This window comes from Mizuhopecten yessoensis, unplaced genomic scaffold (assembly GCF_002113885.1).
Source record: "Mizuhopecten yessoensis strain PY_sf001 unplaced genomic scaffold, ASM211388v2 scaffold7907, whole genome shotgun sequence".
In the NCBI taxonomy this organism is placed as follows: Eukaryota; Metazoa; Mollusca; class Bivalvia; order Pectinida; family Pectinidae; genus Mizuhopecten; species Mizuhopecten yessoensis.
This window is the reverse complement of record NW_018407282.1, coordinates 826895-847606: the sequence shown is the minus strand read 5'-3', so window position 1 is coordinate 847606 and position 20712 is coordinate 826895. Positions and strand designations below refer to the sequence as shown.

At 34.8% G+C, this 20712-nt stretch overlaps 1 protein-coding gene across 3 annotated transcripts in view; it reads left to right on the top strand.

Moving 5' to 3' along the window:
* The window catches only part of LOC110454570 (multiple epidermal growth factor-like domains protein 10), a 60119-nt gene extending 39531 nt beyond the window's left edge, over window positions 1-20588 (top strand). The window contains exons 2-15 of one of the 3 annotated variants that reach the window (XM_021504147.1): window positions 4269-4478; window positions 5504-5740; window positions 7040-7180; window positions 8901-9035; window positions 9247-9381; window positions 9810-9947; window positions 10783-10917; window positions 11105-11239; window positions 11782-11919; window positions 14962-15102; window positions 17391-17493; window positions 18332-18378; window positions 19427-19800; window positions 20384-20588. In XM_021504147.1, coding sequence (XP_021359822.1) covers window positions 4269-4478; window positions 5504-5740; window positions 7040-7180; window positions 8901-9035; window positions 9247-9381; window positions 9810-9947; window positions 10783-10917; window positions 11105-11239; window positions 11782-11919; window positions 14962-15102; window positions 17391-17493; window positions 18332-18378; window positions 19427-19800; window positions 20384-20488 — 2174 coding nt within the window. In that variant the 3' untranslated portion in view covers window positions 20489-20588. Of the gene's footprint in view, window positions 1-4268; window positions 4483-5503; window positions 5741-7039; window positions 7181-8900; window positions 9036-9246; window positions 9382-9809; window positions 9948-10782; window positions 10918-11104; window positions 11240-11781; window positions 11920-14961; window positions 15103-17390; window positions 17494-18331; window positions 18379-19426; window positions 19801-20383 lie in introns of those variants that run through there. The other 2 variants (XM_021504150.1, XM_021504148.1) reach the window with 2 other exon arrangements.
* Window positions 20589-20712: the final 124 nt, after the last annotated feature.

The window sequence follows — 20712 nt, the reverse complement described above, 5'->3', positions numbered from 1 at the left end:
TTATAACATTGACCTACAATGTGATATTAATGATTATGTCACCACTAAACATTACAGTTGTGGGATCGCACAACGTTACACGATGTGCGGTGTGTGCACGATGGGCGAACGTTAAAAAGCTGGACGATCATTGCGTGCGCACATCTGTGCGCTCGATGGACGGACGCTGTGCGATAACAATCGTGGTTGTTGTAAATTGAGGAATGCCTTATCATTTTATACGGTTTTGTGTTTAAACATATAAACTTGCCGTCTACGTATGTTTCTATATTCTAGCAACATCTATAAACTTATATAATTATCTTTCTGCCTATACATTCTTATATTTAGAAATTGTGTTTTCTGTGTTTTTAAACAAACTTAATCGTCACATGTAAAATTACAACACAATCCCGTATACAGGTAAACATAACTCCTTTGTACATGAACCTGGACCGTAGTTTTCTCCCCGCCTGGGGCACTTACGTAACTCTTCGGGTAAGGCCGGGGTGTGAAAATCCAGGGGAAGGGGAGCCATAGGCAAACGAATGCAAACAACAAATACTATTCATTACGGTCAAACGGTATCGCATATCAGCTCTGTGTGCCAGGCACTGGTCTGGTAAAACTCCGGACACTCATAAAATTGTTATTTACCTGTTCTGTTACCTTGGAGCCAGACCCATTCTTGACAGCCTTACGGTCGCTGTAATACTGTGTAACACGCATTGTGAAATTGTGTAATCTTGATTATTGTGATGAGAAATTACAGATATATACACAGTGTACATTATCGTATACAAGCTTTCCGTCTTTTTGTCATTCCGTAATTTTGATCTTCAAATGATACCAAATCGCACAGTTGCGCGCACCATGTGTGGACGATGTGCGGACGGTGTGTGAACGATGTATGCACGGTGTGCGCACGCTATTTTTGGTGCGTTGTGCGGTCCCACAACTGTATAACATTTACCTACAATGTGATACTAATGAATCTAACACTTTGTTATTTACATACAACGGGATATTTCAACAAGACACTATGACATTCACCCATTATGTAACATTTATGATTCCTACCAAACAATCTTAAAGCAGTACCATTAAAATTTCAGGATTATTAACTTTTTGATTGTTTTAAGAAAGATATCACCTGCCCTTTTTATGAATTTAAAGAGTTTAACAAGATTTTAACAAATGTCACAATTTATGTGTTACTCTAGACCTGCCCTTAGTAGCAGGATGGAGTGAGATAATGCGTGTTGTTGACTTGTAGTATTCCTACTTATGTATGTAATTGAAACATAGCCCTTTCTTTCAATAACGATCAATCTTGTCACATTACACATCTTCCATACCGCAGTTGAATTTACAACGTTACACATCTACTTATACCAAGAAAACACGTCCTCGTTATCAATATCACTATGGAGCAAACCAAAACACACTTCCTCGTTATCAATATCACAATGGCGCAAACCACAACACACTTCCTCGTTATCAATATCACAATGGAACACACCTCAACACACTTCCTCGTTATCAATATCACTATGAAACATACCACAACACTCCTCCTCGTTATCAATATCACAATGGAACATACCACAACACGCTTTCTCGTTATCAATATCTCAATGGAACATACAAAAGCACACTTCCTCGTTATCAATATCACTATGGAGCAAACCAAAACACACTTCCTCGTTATCAATATCCCCATGAAACATACCACAACACACCTCCTCGTTATCAATATCACTATGAAACATACCACAAGACTCCTCCTCGTTATCAAGATCACAATGGAACTTACCACAACACACTTTCTCGTTATCAATATCTCAATGGACCATACAAAAACACACTTCCTCGTTATCAATATCACAATGGAAAATACCACAACACGCTTTCTCGTTATCAATATCTCAATGGAACATACAAAAACACACTTCCTCGTTATCAATATAACTATGGAGCATACCACAACACATGTCCTAGTTATCAATACCATAATGGTACACACCTCAACACACTTCCTCGTTATCAATATCACCATGAAACATACCACAACACTCCTCCTCGTTATCAATATCACAATGGAACATACCACAACACACTTTCTCGTTATCAATATCTCAATGGAACATACAAAAGCACACTTCCTCGTTATCAATATCTCAATGGAACATACAACAACACACTTCCTCGTTATCAATATCACAATAGAACATACCACAACACACTTCCTCGTTATCGATATTACAGTGGAACATACCACAACACACTTCCTCGTTATCAATATCACAATGAAACAAACCACAACACACTTCCTCGTTATCAATATCACAATGGAACATACAACAACACACTTCCTCGTTATCAATATTACACTAGAACATACTACAACACACTTCCTCGTTATCAATATCACAATGGAACATACCACAACACACTTCCTCGTTATCAATATCCCAGTGAAACAAACCACAACACACTCCCTCGTTATCAATATCACAGTGAAACAAACCACAACACACTTTCTCGTTATCAATATCACAATGAAACAAACCACAACACACGTCCTCGTTAACAACATCACAATCGAACTTACTTCGACACACTTCGTCAATAGTACAATCAGTCACAATGGTAATAGTCAGGTCTCGCACTGGATGCCATGTAGACTTAGGAAATCGTCCAAAATGTAACAAACGAATCACCAAATGTGAATTACAAATTGTTGTGTTATTTTTCTTTCTTTTTCGAGATTGTTAAACTAATTACTGTATGCATTGTGAAAAAGTAAGAAACCTTTAACCTAAATTTGTATAATACTGATAAGAATAAAACGTTATTTAGCGAGTAGCATATCTTAACATCACAATCTACGTCATTATGCTATAGGACCTTTTTTGTTTATTTCCGGAAAGACATAAATCAGGAAATCTTCAGAACCGGGAATCTCCGAAGATTACCAGATTGTAAATCTGTCAAAATAAGAATGATAATGTCAATGTAAAAAACAGTTTCCTGATTGCGGTGAGGGTCCAACATAATTCGTCTCCTCCGACATGTTGTCTTTTTTCTCCGAACCTGCACAGGTCCTCTGTATATAAAATCAAAGTTATTTTAATCATATTTGCGGTTCATTACATTCCAAATAAAATCCGAATACAACGGAAAAAGTTTCGTTTCCATTTTTTATTATGAGTATGCTTTACCAGAAATTTGATTTACCTTACTAGTCATAACAGAAACCACAGCCAAATTGTTTATGTCGAAGTCATTTTCTTAATACCAACGACTACAAAAACGGGTCCAATCGGTTTTTCAGCAACGTTATTTTTATGTGAGGGTTTGTGACTAGTCATGTACATATTATTTTATCTGGCATGTAACTTATGATCACTTGTTTCATTTTGGTGAGTTCTATCAAATGGTGCACGAATTTCAATTGTCACTGATGTAGAATATATATCATAGGTTAATAAGCCAATTCTATCTTCAGACTCTACGGATTGGTCGAGTGATTAACACTCCGGCCTTCCATGCAGGCTGCCGGTGTTCGATCCCCGAAGTGTTAGTACGCATGGAATATTTAGAGAAAGTGTTTTTCTCATGCCCACACAACTCCAACAACCCAGGTGGAGTATAAAATGCTCTGGGGTGGATGTTGCGGTATCTGTGCTGTAGCATTCAAGTGAGGTGGCACTATAAATGATACTGTTGGAAGCACAGTCCAACTACAAACAGAACACAATACATCTCCAGCACACACGCAGACACACACACATAGGAAGATATTAGCCAGGCGACATAGGACTAGTAGTTAGCGCCTGATAAGGAAGCTCCCTGTAAATTCCTCAAAGTTGTATTAATTAATGTATATTCTAATTGGTTTGATTGTATGAATTGTATATCTATGTACTATAAAGAACTTTATAATGTCTTATTCTAGCTAGAAAGGGAGCTTTACCAAATGTTGTATATTATTATACTGTTATTATGTTATAATAGAACGTGTAGATATCGACGTACATTCCATTCGCTTACGCACTCGTTAGTGAATTCATCCGCTCAAACACTCTTGTTATCTGCAATGCAAGATACAAATCGTGTGTTGTATTGCATAATAAACAGTGTTTTAATTTGTTAATCCATTGGCTGTTTTAACAACACGCAGTGTAATATTTTTTATTCCAATGAAGAAAAATGTTTTAGTAGGTCTGAGTATTAAAGAGACTATTTTTTCTGATTTTTATTTATTGTTTTTGTTCTAACTTCAGTTAATGTGGCGTTTCATAAACCAGCCTGGCTCTCATCAACTTGGTATTGGAAATCAAAAGCTGAAAATATTGTGGACGGAACTAAATACACAGATGATGACGCATTTTTTGACAGATGTGTTCACACCAGATATGAACAATTCCCTCGCTGGTGGGTGAACCTCACTGGCGATTACACCATAGCAAGGATCGACATTGATTATAGACGTGGTAGGTACGATATACTTTGTACAAGTATTTACTTTTATTTAGATCGAAACAGTTATGACTTTGACTGACCATGAATTAAATTTCGTCTGTTCGAATATCATTGTATTGTATTAACGAGAGTTCTTTGTAATAAATATAGGCTCTCGCAGTATCCAAATTCTAGTCCTGGTGAGTCTACATTTTGAGCCTGTCTCAAGCTATATATATGTATTTTATAAAAAAAAATCTCAACAACGAGTCTTTAGTACTTTCATCTATTCTAGGAGATTCTTCATATGTATGTATATAAATATATATATCTAATATAGAAACATAAACTCAGGGGAGGGAGTCCGCCTGCTTCTTTTTCTTTGTTTCCTCATTATTATTTGGGTTAATATTCCCCTTTATGGGGTCACAAATCAAAAGTGCTTCAGTTACACTAATTATGAAAAAATACCAATAATGCATAATTTCCCAATTAGTTCATATTATTTTCATCATATTGAATATTATGAAGTTAAACAGCAAAAATGAACTTGTTACAATTAAAAATGGCGACAAATTGACGTTCGAGTGTATCTAGTGTCAAAAAGGTGAAATGTTGGCCTTTCGTGAAGTGCAATAAATTGACATTTTCAAAAGTGCCGCCGAGTTGGTATTTTATTTTAAGTTCGTGTAAAAAAGTCTACAAACTAAAAGCATCTAGTGTTTTGACACATTTTTCAGATGCGTATTTGCTATTGAAATTGATCATAATTCCTTAAATACTACAAAAACACGTTACATGAGATCCAAACGAGACTTTAACGTGATTTAAACCTCAGAAGAAAACATTCAAGATTCAAGCTTCAAAATATTGCTTAAACATAGGGAACTTTCCTTTTGGTTTGTTATCTTTCAGGTGACAGATATGTGTGTGTTAATGAATTTCTGAACATGAAATATCCATACTGAGTTTGAATATCAGCATTACAACTATAATCCTTTTGGGTAAGTTTTCAATAACAGAAAAGTGTACATTATTTTGCTTTGTCCGGTTTCAGATACGAGATATAGAATGTTTGGTTACAAACTGATTGTATCAGACACAGAGGATAGACGCCTGTGGAACTCGAATCACCAGATAGAAGGCCATATATGTCGTGACGAGACTAGAAGAAACCCACCTCTTCAGCAGACGGTCCCGTGTCTAGCCAGAGGACGTTTTATAACATACGCTGATAATGAAGGCACTGTCGATCCAAATCCTTATGTAGAGCTTTGCGAGCTAGAGGCATACGGTAAACAGAGGACATTTAAATTAATATTACCGTATAACGGGCTATTTTCGTGGGCTTAATTTTTGACCACAAAATAAGGAAATTAATTTACACGGATTATAACTTCACGATTTGGACATTTGTATGAACGAAATTTTCGCGAATATCATCACCATAATATCGGTACTATCCTTTGGCGAGTTCGTAGAGTATACTCTATTAATATTTCTATAGATAAAGAAACAGATGATGTGGATGATTCTAATGTCAATTTATAAATAACCCATGTATATGTTTACCTGTTTGCCTGTACAAGTTACCAGTGGCGAATACATTCGGCAATACGAGTGTGTATGAGGTTCCCCGTTTATCTTAAGCACAGCAACGGGACACTCGACATATAAACATGTAGTGTCAAATAGTCAAATCACAGGCCTCCAACAAAACTACTAGATGTACGCGATCTATTTTGTTTTCAAACATCTTCTATTACTCTCGATAAATATGAATCGTGACAACCACCTGCTCGCTATTTCATCGCGACATTATTTTAATTATGAAGTTTATTATTGCGGCCCATTTTTGCGCTTTTATTATTTTGCAGATCATATTTCGCGATCAAATTAATTACCCGAGAAATCTCTGCGGAAATTTCATCTTGTACGTTAACATCAGTAAATGATTCCTCTCCTTATTAACTTAATGTTCTTTAACATAGACACTGGGTGGTATCTAAAGCTTACAGATTGTTGTACTTTGCAATTATATTACTCTTATTGTACTCGTGTCTAGACATCAAAAATACCCGATACATGGCCAGACTTGGCTGTTCCGATAGTAATACCCAATACATGGCCAGACTCGGCTGTTCCGATAGTAATACCCGATACATGGCCAGACTGGGCTGTTCCGATAGTAATACCCGATACATGGCCCGACTCGGCTGTTCCGATAGAAATACCCGATACATGGCCAGACTCGGCTGTTCCGATAGTAATAACCGATAAATAGCCAGACTCGGCTGTTCCGATAGTAATACCCGATACATGGCCATACACTCGGCTGTTCCGATATATATTAATACCCGATACATGGCCAGACTCGGCTGTTCCGATAGTAATATCCGATATAAATAAAACATTTCTTATGATTTGAAATAGTAAGTGATAGTACTATACCTTTAAGACTACGAATAAGCATAACCAAATCCATTGGTTATGCAGAGTTATATAACAGATACATTCTTTAACTCTATGATAAACACTAATTTTCTTTCTAACACATATCATGTACTTGACTTGTATTGTATCTTTTAAAAAGGTTGTCCGACTGGATGGTTTGGACAGGACAACTGTTTGGAACAGTGTCCGGATGGATGCCGGGATAGAGTTTGTAATCCGGACAACGGCACATGTTTTGCTGGGTGTGAAAGCGGCCTGCAGGGAGACATCTGTGATACAGGTGAATATCGCTAACAGTTAATGTAAATCATATAGGAAAAAGTGTACGAGATCGTCCATACACATTACTCCTCAATTTTTATTTTGGTTATGGGAATATACGCTACGCACCTCGTCTTGAGTTTCCAAAAGACTGTACTATCTTGCGTATTGCCCGCTCCGTTTTATTTCCTGCGCCCCTTAAAATAGCATGCTTAGGGAAAAAAATCAGCATATTATCCGCCCCAGGAGTTTTCCATTGGTTATTTGCTACAGAAAAAATATTTTACGCGATGTATGTAAGATTCATTTCTAACATCAGATACATGTAGCTATCACATGTATTTATATGGCTATGTAACAATGTTAAAAATCGATATTTTCGATATAGATTCATTTATGAGTTGGTAAACTTTAAACATATCCTTGATAAACTAACAATACCGTTCATTATTCTGATTTAAACAGGCAAGTCAACCCTTAGCAATCCACTAAATACTCATCATAGACGATATTACACAGTGCCCGATAGTATGAAGTTTTCATGCATATTTTGGATGATAAAACTTGAGAATTTCCATAATTTAGTTGCGTTTTTATTTACAATTCAGATGTATACGATTTTGCATTTTGAAGAGACCATATAGCCCCCACTTTTTACAGATTTTTGGAATCATTTCGTCACACATGAAGTCAATACACAAGAAATTACGGTAGTCTTGCCAGATTTGCAATTGGAGTCTATGAAAGAAAACAAATGAATGGACATCAGAACGAACGACAGCATGACGACTTTCAAAACAAGAGACACATATGGCCTGTATTTCTCCTCTGTTATTTTGATATCTGAACGAGACAATACGTTGAAATGGTTTTCTTACGTGACAACATGGTTCGAGAGCTTCATTGAGCAGATCAGGTTTCTAATTTACTTAAAAATATAAATATTAGCATTTAACGAAACAGGCATGAAGATTTTTTAGACCTGGGGATAATAATAACTGATGAGGAGGGGTGTCATTTTTGTTTTTGGAATACACCGAAAATAAACAGTATAATTATATTCAGGTTAATGAAAACAATTTTCATTTCAAAACTTTTCACCATTGACTTTTGATGACTGGAAATTGTAAAAAGTCGAAATAATCTATGCCAATCGAATCCTATGGATTTTATTTTCTATGCTTTACTCGATAAAATAATAACTGTGTAATGAATTGTTGCATCTCCAACGAAAAAAACGTACACATTTGTTAATTGTTTTTTTCTGACCTTCTGAGTTGCTTTCGTTGTTTCATTAGCATTATTTTATTTAGTCGAAAACTATTTTGGATAAAAACCATGTGGATTCGACACTGACTTTCTGATTATATGCCAGAAAGGTTTATCTCCTGTGCTTCCGGTGATGAACGATGTTTTTCAGCTTATAGTTTTCGTAATATTATAAAGGCCCACAACAACCATTGTTTTTTGTATTGATATAGAGAAAGGAAATTACAATGGAAATAACTTCAGTGTTTGTATACTGTGGAAAAAGATGGAACGCTCTACTTAAGAAAACCTTATTGGCATTAGGGAGGAACAATTTATTATTCTGAACATACTTTAAAATGTATTCTTTGGTGCCATTAATATCACTAAACACTTTTTTGTTATCAAACGCAATTGATTCCTGTTTTATAATCATGATTATATGTAACAAATATTTAATGAATTAAATATTTTTTATGATATATTTACAGCATGCAGCCATGACAGCTTTGGTTTAGGGTGTCAGCAGTCCTGTTTCTGTGATGTTGACACATGTGATCCTCGAAATGGAACCTGCCCTAGCGACAGATGTCAGCAGGGGTGGAACGGGACAGCATGTAACCAACGTGGGTATCCATGGTATCCAATTAATGTTCAGCCTGGGGCGCTGTCCTATCATTTTTATTACTAAATATTTTACCAGATCTATTCGTTAAATATAAAAACAGTTTTTTCTGCCCACAAAAATATTGATAAGATGTTGTATAGGTTATTGTAAGTAATGAAGTGTCATTTAAGCATGTATCCTAATTTAAGTATGTGTACATTGACGTACAGGTTGTGTCGACCAAACCTTTGGACAAAATTGTGAAGAAACATGTCACTGTCTACAGGGACCATGTGACGCTGCTAATGGAACTTGTTTATATGATGGATGTGAGCCAGGATGGCAAACGGAATCCTGCAGTAAAGGTAAGGATAAAAGACTGATCATTTTAATTCTTAACAATCTCAAATATTTTCACGTATAAAATTTTAAACAAACATCACAACACTCCTTTTTTCAGTTACCCTATTACTGCTGATAGCCTTAATTGTATAAAGAGAGATGACTTATATAACGATCGGCACTTAACGACTGTAATGCTTGACCTCGCCTGAAGTAATGACCTGATGGAAGGACGCCAGTCAGTCATCAAATAACTTTCTAGGTTATTGCTATCTATTTTTACAGTTACAAAGTCATGTGCAAAATTGTTTTGATTTAAGGTAACACAAAACATATCAACATTGGCAGCTGAACTACCACCCATTAAATGGAAACATAATTTCTGTCTCTGATATATATAATGAGTATGCTCTTGGTCTTACGTTGAATTGTTTATCTTCCATCTGTCCAGAATGTGACAAAGGCAGGTTTGGCCATGATTGTAACCTTACATGCGGAGCCTGTAGACACAATGCTCCGTGCGATCACGTGACTGGAAAATGTCCTAACGGTTGCTCGGATGGATGGACCACATCCTTCTGTGATGAGGGTAAGTAAAGTAATATATAAATAGGAAGTTACAGAGGTCTCCAAAAGAGGAAAGTTAAAAGCAACTGGTATGACAAATATTGAGTTATCCGAAAAAAAAACTACGATCCTAACGCAAAAAAACACTTTTCTCTGTAAAACGAAATATATTACTATGGTTTGTAAGATAACATATAGAACTTATTGAAATAAAGGATCGACATTGCTCCTTGAACAGAAGTTAACTTGTCATAGCCAAAGGCTATGTGCGACTGTAAACTCTATTTTATTTTAATATTTGCAATCTGAAACATATTCTACAATACAGAAGAACAACCTTTTGTTTTGGTACAAAAATAAATTAAAAAAGAAATGTTAACATGCTATGGACGCAATTTGATCAGCGTCATGTTGAAGCTTCTCCCGCTTCGAATAATGTACGAGACAAGCGTTTGAACAAAACATTTTGTTGGCGTTAGGCCTTTCCAGAAATCTCGTCCGCACTGATAACACGGACAATTCAATATCGAAAATATAAGGAAATACCTATATTTTGATCAATAATAACTATATAATTTAGAATTCAAATGTATGTCTTGAACAGCATTTTTCATTCTCACGCCGGTAGGAACGTAAATCCGTTACATAAACATTTACCAAGAAGTCGTATCGGCTTTGTGGAATATATGTATGAAACTGATTCGCGTTCATACCGGCATTTACATTGGGGGGTAAAACGGCGTTCAATCCATATATATGAATTATTATATTGGCAGTCAAATCAGATGATGTATGTTATACTAGGCCGTTCTTAGGTTAGTAATATATGTTACTTGAATGTAATTGATTTCTGACAGCTTGCCCGATCGGAACATTTGGAATCAATTGTACAGGAGAATGTTTTTGTAAGAATGGCACGTGTGACCCAACACACGGTGTCTGTCCAGGCAACGCGTGTGATAGAGGCTGGAACGGACCTTCATGTAGTTCTCGTGAGTACACCAGTGAACGTTAACCTACCAAACCATCTACTAAGTTGTACTCAAAGTTGTAACTTTGATATAGTTATTAACTGTGTCTACCTTAAAATAACCCGTCTTATAACAGCATTACAAACAGATTTAAAATCAGCGTGCCCATTTGTTCCTCTTCTTATTTTTATTCTGTTGTTGTTATTAGAATGTGACCCTGGGTCCTATGGTTATAACTGTGATCAGAGCTGTAATTGTCAGACAGAGTCGTGTAACAGGACGACAGGACTATGTCCACCGGGTGGCTGTAAGGACGGATGGAGGACGGACACATGCAGCCAGAGTAAGTATTCTTTTCTCTTCCATGTTTGATACCCCCACCCCGTCTGTGTATATTATACCGTGTTTTTTCTGAGGCGTTTTTTGCATCCGGTATTTTATAGGGGGTTCAGAATGTCCTTCAAATTGTTTTGTTTTTTCTAGACACTATAGTTTATAGCACTCTACCATCAGCGTACCCCAAAACAGGACAGTTATTAGTTAAATATTAATGTATTGTATACCATAGTATCAATTCCAAAAATGTTTGTTCATTTTTCATAAATATATACCATCCATCATTCTTTTCTATTACAAGTTAATTTTCCAACACGTGGTTCTATAAGTAGAACATGAAATACTATCCGGGTCACTTAGGCCCTTGAATAGATCTAACTATACTTAAAAAGGGACAATTTGGTATTTTGGCACGTAAACGTATTTCAAATATTTTTGAGGCAGAGGTGGCTCTGATTTAATTTCTTTTCCAGACTAGCATTTCTTTTGAAATAATAAACTTATGACAATTATATCAAAATATTCTGCAATATCTATATTTTGTTGTAGAGTGTGACCAGGGTTCATACGGGACTAACTGTTCGGGTATGTGTGGTAGTTGTATGAGTAACGATACCTGTCACCACATCAATGGTCATTGTTCTCGAGGATGCACGGCCGGTTTCAAAGGAGAGTTATGTGACAAAGGTAGGCATGTGATACTGTGAAACTGAAAAAAAATAACGCTTTGGAAATTCAGTTTTTCTGCTAATATCGGATAGATGAAAAATGTAAACGACATACACCATTTCTCTAGTGCAGTAAGGACATTTCCACAAGTATATGATATTGAAGAAATTGGCGTTTGTGCTGTTTTCGCGAATTGTAAATTTCGTTCCTTTATTGTCTTCTTTTCGCAATATTTACGAAAAGGGAAATGAACTGAGAATCAAAATGACATTTTTTGTATCCATTAGTTTATATTTACATTTGCGCTGCAACCCACTTTATGAACATTACCAGCAGAAATGCATTTCATTTGAGTGTGAAAGCAAACACTCTCGTGACGTAACACGTGGTTTACTTATGACGTCATAGATAAACCTTGTTCAATGAGAACCTTGTCGCTTCGCTTCGGATAACATGGATAATGCTTCTGCGTCAAACGCTCAAATGACTTCGGTTAATTATTTGGGCCAATTTTAGTTGAATAGGGTTGTTCCGCGAATGTCGTTTAAAGGACGGCGCATATACAAAACGCAGTAAATAAAATAAACAATTTAAGAACAAATAAATAAAATAAAACAATTGTTCTATAGTAATAAAGTTAATATATGGATTGAACGGCGTTTTTTTAATTTTCATGTCCGGTATGAACGCAAATCGGTTATACCCATATTAAACATGAAGCCCTAGTTCTCCTCTCAGTACAGACCTCATAAACTGTCATTGATCTCATGATATTGTGTAGATCAAAATTAACACGCGGCCTTCAGTACATAAACCTTAGTGAACCTATCTTCTATATGTGTATATACACGTGTTCATTATCCCAACATTAGCCTTGCTACCACTTACGGATGGCTACAATGACAATAACAAGACAGGGAAGTAATCTTGTTTTTAAGCATCTCCTTAGAACGCATTTCTAAGTGGTTCAACAATTCACTTATAACCTGCATTGTCTTCATATATTAAAATGCCCTTCCTTTTGAAGTGTTCAAAAGGACGACTGCTTAAATTACAACAGATACAAAGTGGAAACACAATCAGCAGGATCATTCTTATTTGGCTGTAGACAGTCTTATTTTTAGTTAAACACAGAAAATGATGACAAACACTATCAATATATTGTAAGGTAAATACTTCTATCATTTGACATTATGTATCTAAGGTTAATTTATAATATACGACATATAAAGTGGCATAATTGTTGCTATGTAATATATTATCACCAACGGGTAAAATACTTGATTAATATTGTTAACTTACTGTTGCCCTACAGATGTTTGATTGTATTCGTTTTGATAAAAGCAATTGTTTTATAACCAATGTATGTATATATAATGCAGGCTACCTTCTTTTCCTTCCGTTTACAATAATAGGTATATGAGAATAGGGGAAAAGTAAAATATAAGGTATTAGCTTGTTTTCCAGTCCTGTTTACACTCTATGTGCAATTGAATAGTATCAGTGTGCAGCTGACTATAGCATCTGTAACTTCGAGTAGAGGATTGAAAGTAATATAATCTACTACAGGTAGTTCGTTTTCAGGAAAGTGTTGTTCCTATGTAATGTTATGTTTTTAATTCCAGAGTCTATTAGTACACGACACATTAGTTCATTTGAATTTACAGAAAGATGAGTTTGTTTTCATCTAAGATAATTAGGATCACTGAAGTTTACATGGATTTAGACATATGATGACAATTATCTTAATAAAATAAATGAAATTAAATGTAATTTGCATTTTTTTTAACCATGATTTAACTGGTATGAATCCGGATAAGCAAGTTCTACTATATGTTATATAGGCAGTAAAAAGGTTATGATTTGAGACAAGATTACATGTATCTCAGTGATAAATGGACGCGTATCACCGGATGTCGTAACATCTACACTTATGCATTGAACGCACCGTGTACAGGCACTACATTTATATATGGAAAGACAAGGATGCATATACTTGGGGGACCAATTAAGTTGTTTCCTTTTGCTGTCAGTAGATTTGTACTTACTTTTGATATTATCTTGTAATGAATAAAATCCCCTCGCGATTTGCCGAGTCGAAATGCGTAATATTAAAACAATTCTATGCTAAGCGTCCCTCGTATCTCATACTCTGTTTCATGCCTTAAATTAACGTAAAACGGTGAAAGGTTACACATACGAAAACCTTTACTCCTAAACGTTGCATTGCACCTGTTTTGCTCAATTAATAAGACGGCTGTCCAACTCTTCAATGTGCTGTAAACTTATTCACATTCACCACGGAAGCACCAAACCACCGGAATTATATGCCATATCTACCCGAGTATTTGTCAAAGCATAAGACATTTTACCATATATAAATATATATATATATAAAGAGTAATAATCATTGGCATCACTTGTACTATGGGACTGTACTACTTTTTAGAAAAGGAACTATTTTTGAATGAAACCCACTGTTATATGTTATTTAGTAGAAACCTTATAGTATATTTGCCTAAATGCTTACATGTGATATTTACATGAGAAAATCTGAATAATTTAACCAAGTATCAGTATGATATTTTCTTTGAATAATTTTATTATATAATATGATATAGTCATAATTATAATCATAAAAAGTCTGGCTCTCAGAACCAGTCGAGTTGTGATTTCCGTATCATTTTAGTAACGCACGGACTTCGATGTGACATATATCGATCGTTTTAGATAACAATGTTAAATCAATGTTCCTATCGAATTTTTATTCAAGCATATACATATTATACTCTGTTGAATCTTGAAAATTTTTATGTAATAATTCTGATCATGTCGTTTCACACTTGTGGTATTTTATGATTTATCATTAGATAAAATGTATATTATAATATAGATACCCTATTCAAAATTATGAAACTCGGGTTCCGATTTCTTATGGCTGACTGTATTTATTGTTGCAATACTGGGTTTGGTTAGAATGCAAAATCTATTTCTCAGTATGTTGGAACCGTGTTAATTTTTCAAACACTCCAAAACCGTTTAAATAATCTGTTTCTTTAGAATGCGAAGACTATCTCTATGGAATTAACTGTCAACATAGCTGCCAGGGCTGTCAGGAAGGAAAGTGTCAAAAGGTCCATGGGGACTGCTTGAGTGGTTGCATTTCCGGGATGACTGGCGACCTCTGCAACCTCAAACCTGGTAAGTGTAATGTTTATCGTAGAATAATAAAACAATGGGCCTAGGAAGACAGCGCTCTAAACAATATAAATGTACTTAGTAGAAACTCTAAACACAAAACTGTTTACATTGTCCAAGTTAATGATAAAAGTATATATATTTATCATCTTTAATTTAAATATAAACAAAATAATTGCAGGGTCTCTGTGATCACGCCTCTTACTGATCAAACGATAAAGGCAGGGCATTTTCGACCACGCCCCTATTTGATAAAACAATAAAGGCAGGATCTCTGTGACAATACCCATATTTGATAAAACGACAAAGGCAGGTTATCTGTAACCACGCCCCTATCTGATAATACGATAAAGGCAGGGTATCTGTGACCATGCCCCTATCTAATATAACGATTAAGGTAGGGTATGTGTGACCACACCCATATCAAGGTTTGACATGGCTCAGCGATAACAATACAGTCTTTGTGACAAAGAACCTTTGACGTTTTGCTAGAAAGAGAGTTTCTTTATGATCAAACTCCCTAATCAGATAGGTGCCGTTGATAAATATGTCCATTTCGACCAATTACATTCTCATAACAATTTACATCTACAGTTTTTGAAAGCACATTGATGACAATACATGTTGAACTTAAGAACAATATTTTTTTTAAATTATTTTTAATATAAATATTTTGGCCCATAGCACCAACATAATACTAAGTATGCTTACGGATTCTTTCTGAAAGTTGGAGTTACTACAATAAAGGTATATATACTATACCTTCCACAATGTGTATGCTTCATGTTATTTTAATGCATTGATATAAGTTGATCCTTTAGGTTTAGCAAGGCTTAATCCTGCGTAAAAACACACGTTTTTCTTGTCGTATTTCCGTGTCGTCATTTCCGTATTGTGTATTGGGGAGTTACCGCCAGGTTATCGTAAATACAAGTGTTTGGTATGTCAATGTGAGTGCAATGTGCGTAATGTACTTAAGGGAGGTGTTTCACGCAGTGAACACACTTACCGCCATACAAATACAGAAATTGACTCGTGTATTAACGTTCTTACAACGGCTAAGGTCATATGAAGGTGCATAGGGAGACACCTAAAATAACTGAAAGGTGAGACCAAAATAATAGATAAAAAAGTGTTGGGGCAGCAGATCAGTTTAGTCTTTATAATGCCCCCTATAGCAGAAAACACGAAACAAAAAGGGACATCGGTTTGGGTACTGCCCGACTCTGTAGGGGCACTGGTTTGGGTACTGGCCTCATATGTACAGTATATCATGTGTTTTTACGAGGCAGTTATATTTTCTGCTGTCGATCACGTTGCTTTGTTTTGGACGATCATTAATACTTTTGGTTTCCTCCTTTTTACTAGCTCTGTAAAACTACTGTGTTTTGTGAGTTTTGTAAGATATTAAAAGTCCTACGAAAATGCGTGAACATTGGCGAGCGGTAGAACGGCATTCCATTCGATAGACCTTCGTTACATGTATATGACAGGTATACAATAAAAATGTACAATAAAACCTGAGCAGGCTTCGGAAAAGTATCTCCCCTTATGTACATAAATGAGATTAACAAAATTTTATATTAGAACAAAACATTGTTTATCACGTTCATATCTTATATTGATGTTATGTAATAGAATATTATTTATTTGAGTTTATCACTATATGTCACTATTAACAAATTCACTTTAATTAATTTTGAATCACCAGGAGGTTTTAGCGCAAAGTGCTGATATTTTGTTGAATTATGTTTGTTTCACCCTAGATGGGTTACTAAGTTGAATGGACAGTTTTAATATCATAACTTCTATTTGAATTAACACTTGTAAATGTTGAATGCCTTTGCAAAAGAAAACCGTACCCTTTAAAGGGAGACAACCGGAATGTTCAAATTTTCATAAAACAATCTCTCAATATTGTTGCACGATAGTTACGCGAGTGTTTCAATACATATATAGGCAGCACTAGCTTTCCTTTTAGACGATAAGCAGCAAAGCGAAACTGGTAAACGTTTTTATACTAAATGCTAGCTTTATGACAGATACCTAGGATGGTTCAAAACTGTTCAATTTATTATCCGGGCCCTACTATTTTCATTGGATTTCATTAGTGGTATTTATTTTTTGTTTTAGAAATTTCAGAACGCATTAATCCTGAAAAATTACCAAAACACTTAATATTTTGTAAGTTGCAAAATATTGGCAGACATTTTATTACTGTGTTCGTTCTTGAAATGACGCCACAAAGATAGTTGTCTAAAATCGTGAATATATTTGCTGTATCTTAACAGTTCCAGTCGCCCAAAATATGTCGACAACTATCGGAGCTGCAGCGGGCGGTGTGCTCGTTATTGCGGCAATTGTTCTGATTGCAGTATTCATAATACACCACAGGTAAGACCTTTAAATCAGGTTTGTAGGCCTTTCAGGAAGACAGATAATCAAATTAAGACAATACCATTTCTAACCCACTATTAAACCCGTAAGACGTTAACGTAATTAATAGGCTATGTTTATAGACAACCATATAATGTACGGTTGTTTTATGTGAGGGGTATAAGCTGTGTTTCATAGACATTTATATAATGTACGGTTGTGATATTTGAGGGGTATAAGCTATGTTTCAGAGACGTTTATATAATGTACGGTTGTGATATTTGAGGGGTATGAGCTGTGTTTCAGAGACATTTATATAATGTACCGTGTTGATATTTGAGGGGTATAAACTGTCTTTCAGAGACATTAAATAATGTACGGTTGTGTTTTATTTGAGGGGTATAAGCTGTGTGTCAGAGACATTTATATAATGTACGATAGTGATATGTGAGGGTTATAGGCTATGGTTTATAGACAACCATATAGTGTACGGTTGTTATATTTTAGGGGTATAAAATTCGTTTCAGAGACATTCATATAATGTAATTTTGAGGTATATAAACGTTTTATAGTGACAGTAATACACTGTTCCGTTGTTATATATGAGGATTTTAAGCTGTGTTTTATAGATCATTATATACTGTATGTTTTTGATATTAGAATAGTATTAGTGACAACATCAAAGCCGCAGGTATATAAGATGGAACGAAGAACATGTACCAGACTTCATTAGTTATCACTTGATATTTGACTTATATTTTGACAGCATTAATATTCGTTAAATGATTTAATTACAGTAAATTGTTTCGCCATAATGATATTAACACCATACTATATTTGCATTTCCTTTCTTAAGAAGAAGGACGTCTTCAGTTGAAAGATCGGTAGAGTTTCATAAAACTGGTAAGTTTATATTTTTTCATAAATGAAAAGTAAAAATCAAAATGAAATTGCTGAAATGCCGATATTATTGAACATATTTGATAGCAAACTCAACGTATATGTACCATTGCGTACCCATCCTAAATTTAGTTGGTATTTATATTTGCTTCGCCCTTTTGGCTTCGTCATGGTTAAGATGACATATTTGTAAGGTTTGGTTTCACTAGCTCATACCAACAGATAAATGATATATTTAATGTGAACACAAATTACGATAACATCTTCAAATTCTGAAAATGAAGAATGTTTAATAAATATTTGTTAATAATACTGATTATTCAAAATTGGTTAATATGAACATAAACCTGCTTTCTGTTTCCGTTCATTCAGAAATGAGTGTTCATCTGGGTGTGTCATGGTCTGGTGAAGTAAAGTAAACTACATGCGATTCTTGTCTCACTTGACTTACTAGGTCAAGCAAGAAAGAAAATAAATCCATGGATTGAAAGCATTATTCCTTTATTCCTAAATGTGATTTCTGATATTTAATGCATGGTGGAAGTGAAAAAAATATCTACATGGTATCATTTATGATCAACATATAGTTCTGAATAGAGGCGTATTACTGTCACATATTTGATATGGATCATTAGGTTGCCAAAACATATTTTGAGAATTATTCCGATAATGATAATTAAAATTGACCTATCGTGATAATTAACATTTAACCATTACGTTAAGCCTACAGAAAAAACTGAATATGTTCCCTTTTTTACAAGTGCATCTTCTTCTTAAATGTTGATTATTTTGTAGCCTGGCACAGTAAAAGTATATCATATGTAATTGTGCTTGAATAACGGAATTTGTGATTCGAATATTATGTTATGGCCCTTAAAACTTGCCACAGAAACCTTGTAAGCGCAACTCTTCCTTACCTGTCTGTTGGATTAATTGTTACCTGACACAGTGAAACTACATCCTACTTAGATGAATCAGTATACTCCCTAGAAATGAAATAAAACAAAATTACCATATCTGTTACACTTACGTTTCTATCATTTATTTGTAGATACCAGTGAAGTCTGTGACATCGTTTCTCCGAACGTGCAAGATTTAAAAGAAGATAAGAACACGACAAAAATGAGCGGTGATTTAATAACAACAAATGACAAATCAATATATTCATTTATAAATGAAGAGGAAGGGCCGAAGGGAGAAAATATCTATAAAAACGTCGATGACGGGATTTCAGTAGGAAGTATAGCTTCACATCTGAGCACATACCTTGAAGAAACCGATGACAATATGTCTGAGGATATGGACCATTCAGAAAATGTTTACTCTAACTATGTAGCAACTGTTGATACTAAAATCAATGTTTCTGAATTAACAGAGGTTATAGCGTTCAAGAAGGAGTCCGGTGCTTTCAAGGAAGAATACGCGGTAAGTACAAACGAATCAAGTACAATGAACTTAAAATGCTAATTACTTAAGAAAATATCCAGGCAACAAACGTAAATGAAGCTGTAAAAAAAAGTGACAGGCACATGCATTCTAAGAGAGCTTTAATTACTTTCTTTTTATGGTTTCAAATCCTGATTACCAATTGATATATAATTAAATGTATTCCACTTTTTTCGTGGAGGGTCTGTTGCGAATTCCAATGATTTAAAGATATCAATTCGTTGTAAAAAAATGAAAATAAAAATAAATCTAGTTTGTCTTACAATTTGTATATCAATTGCAACCATGTTACGTAAATAATTGACTTAACTTGAAAACAGTTTTTGCTGGCATGTTTTGTTTAAGCCCTGCTTAGCGTTATTAACTGTTTGATAGACAAATTAAGCAAACGCACTATTCAGTAAGATATAAAGGTTGAGAGAAAATTCCGAGGGGTAGGGTTGGGCGAAACTTACGTCGTTTCGGCTAAGGCGTTAATCATTTTCCCAAGAATTCAAATCCGTACTCATATTTTCAACACTAATGAACTAACTATTAAATAGATTATGGATTATTTTAATAGAAATTTCCTAGAGGACTAAAACACTCACATGAATGCGGAAAGGGAGCCGTAAAGAAAGACAAAAATCGGTTTAAAGATATGTTTCCTTGTGAGTATGAATTTTGACAAATTGTTTTGCTAGTTCTTTTTTTCTATTGCTTTGCTGATTACAAAGAAAACTATAAAGCTTGGCATTAAACTTGGGTACATATATGAATACAATTCGCCAGAGAAATATATAACACCATGCCATATTATTGACAAGATTATATTCGTATTTCTGATATACATGGATTTATATATTATGTTTATTGCTCTGATATACATGGATTTATATATTATGTTTATAG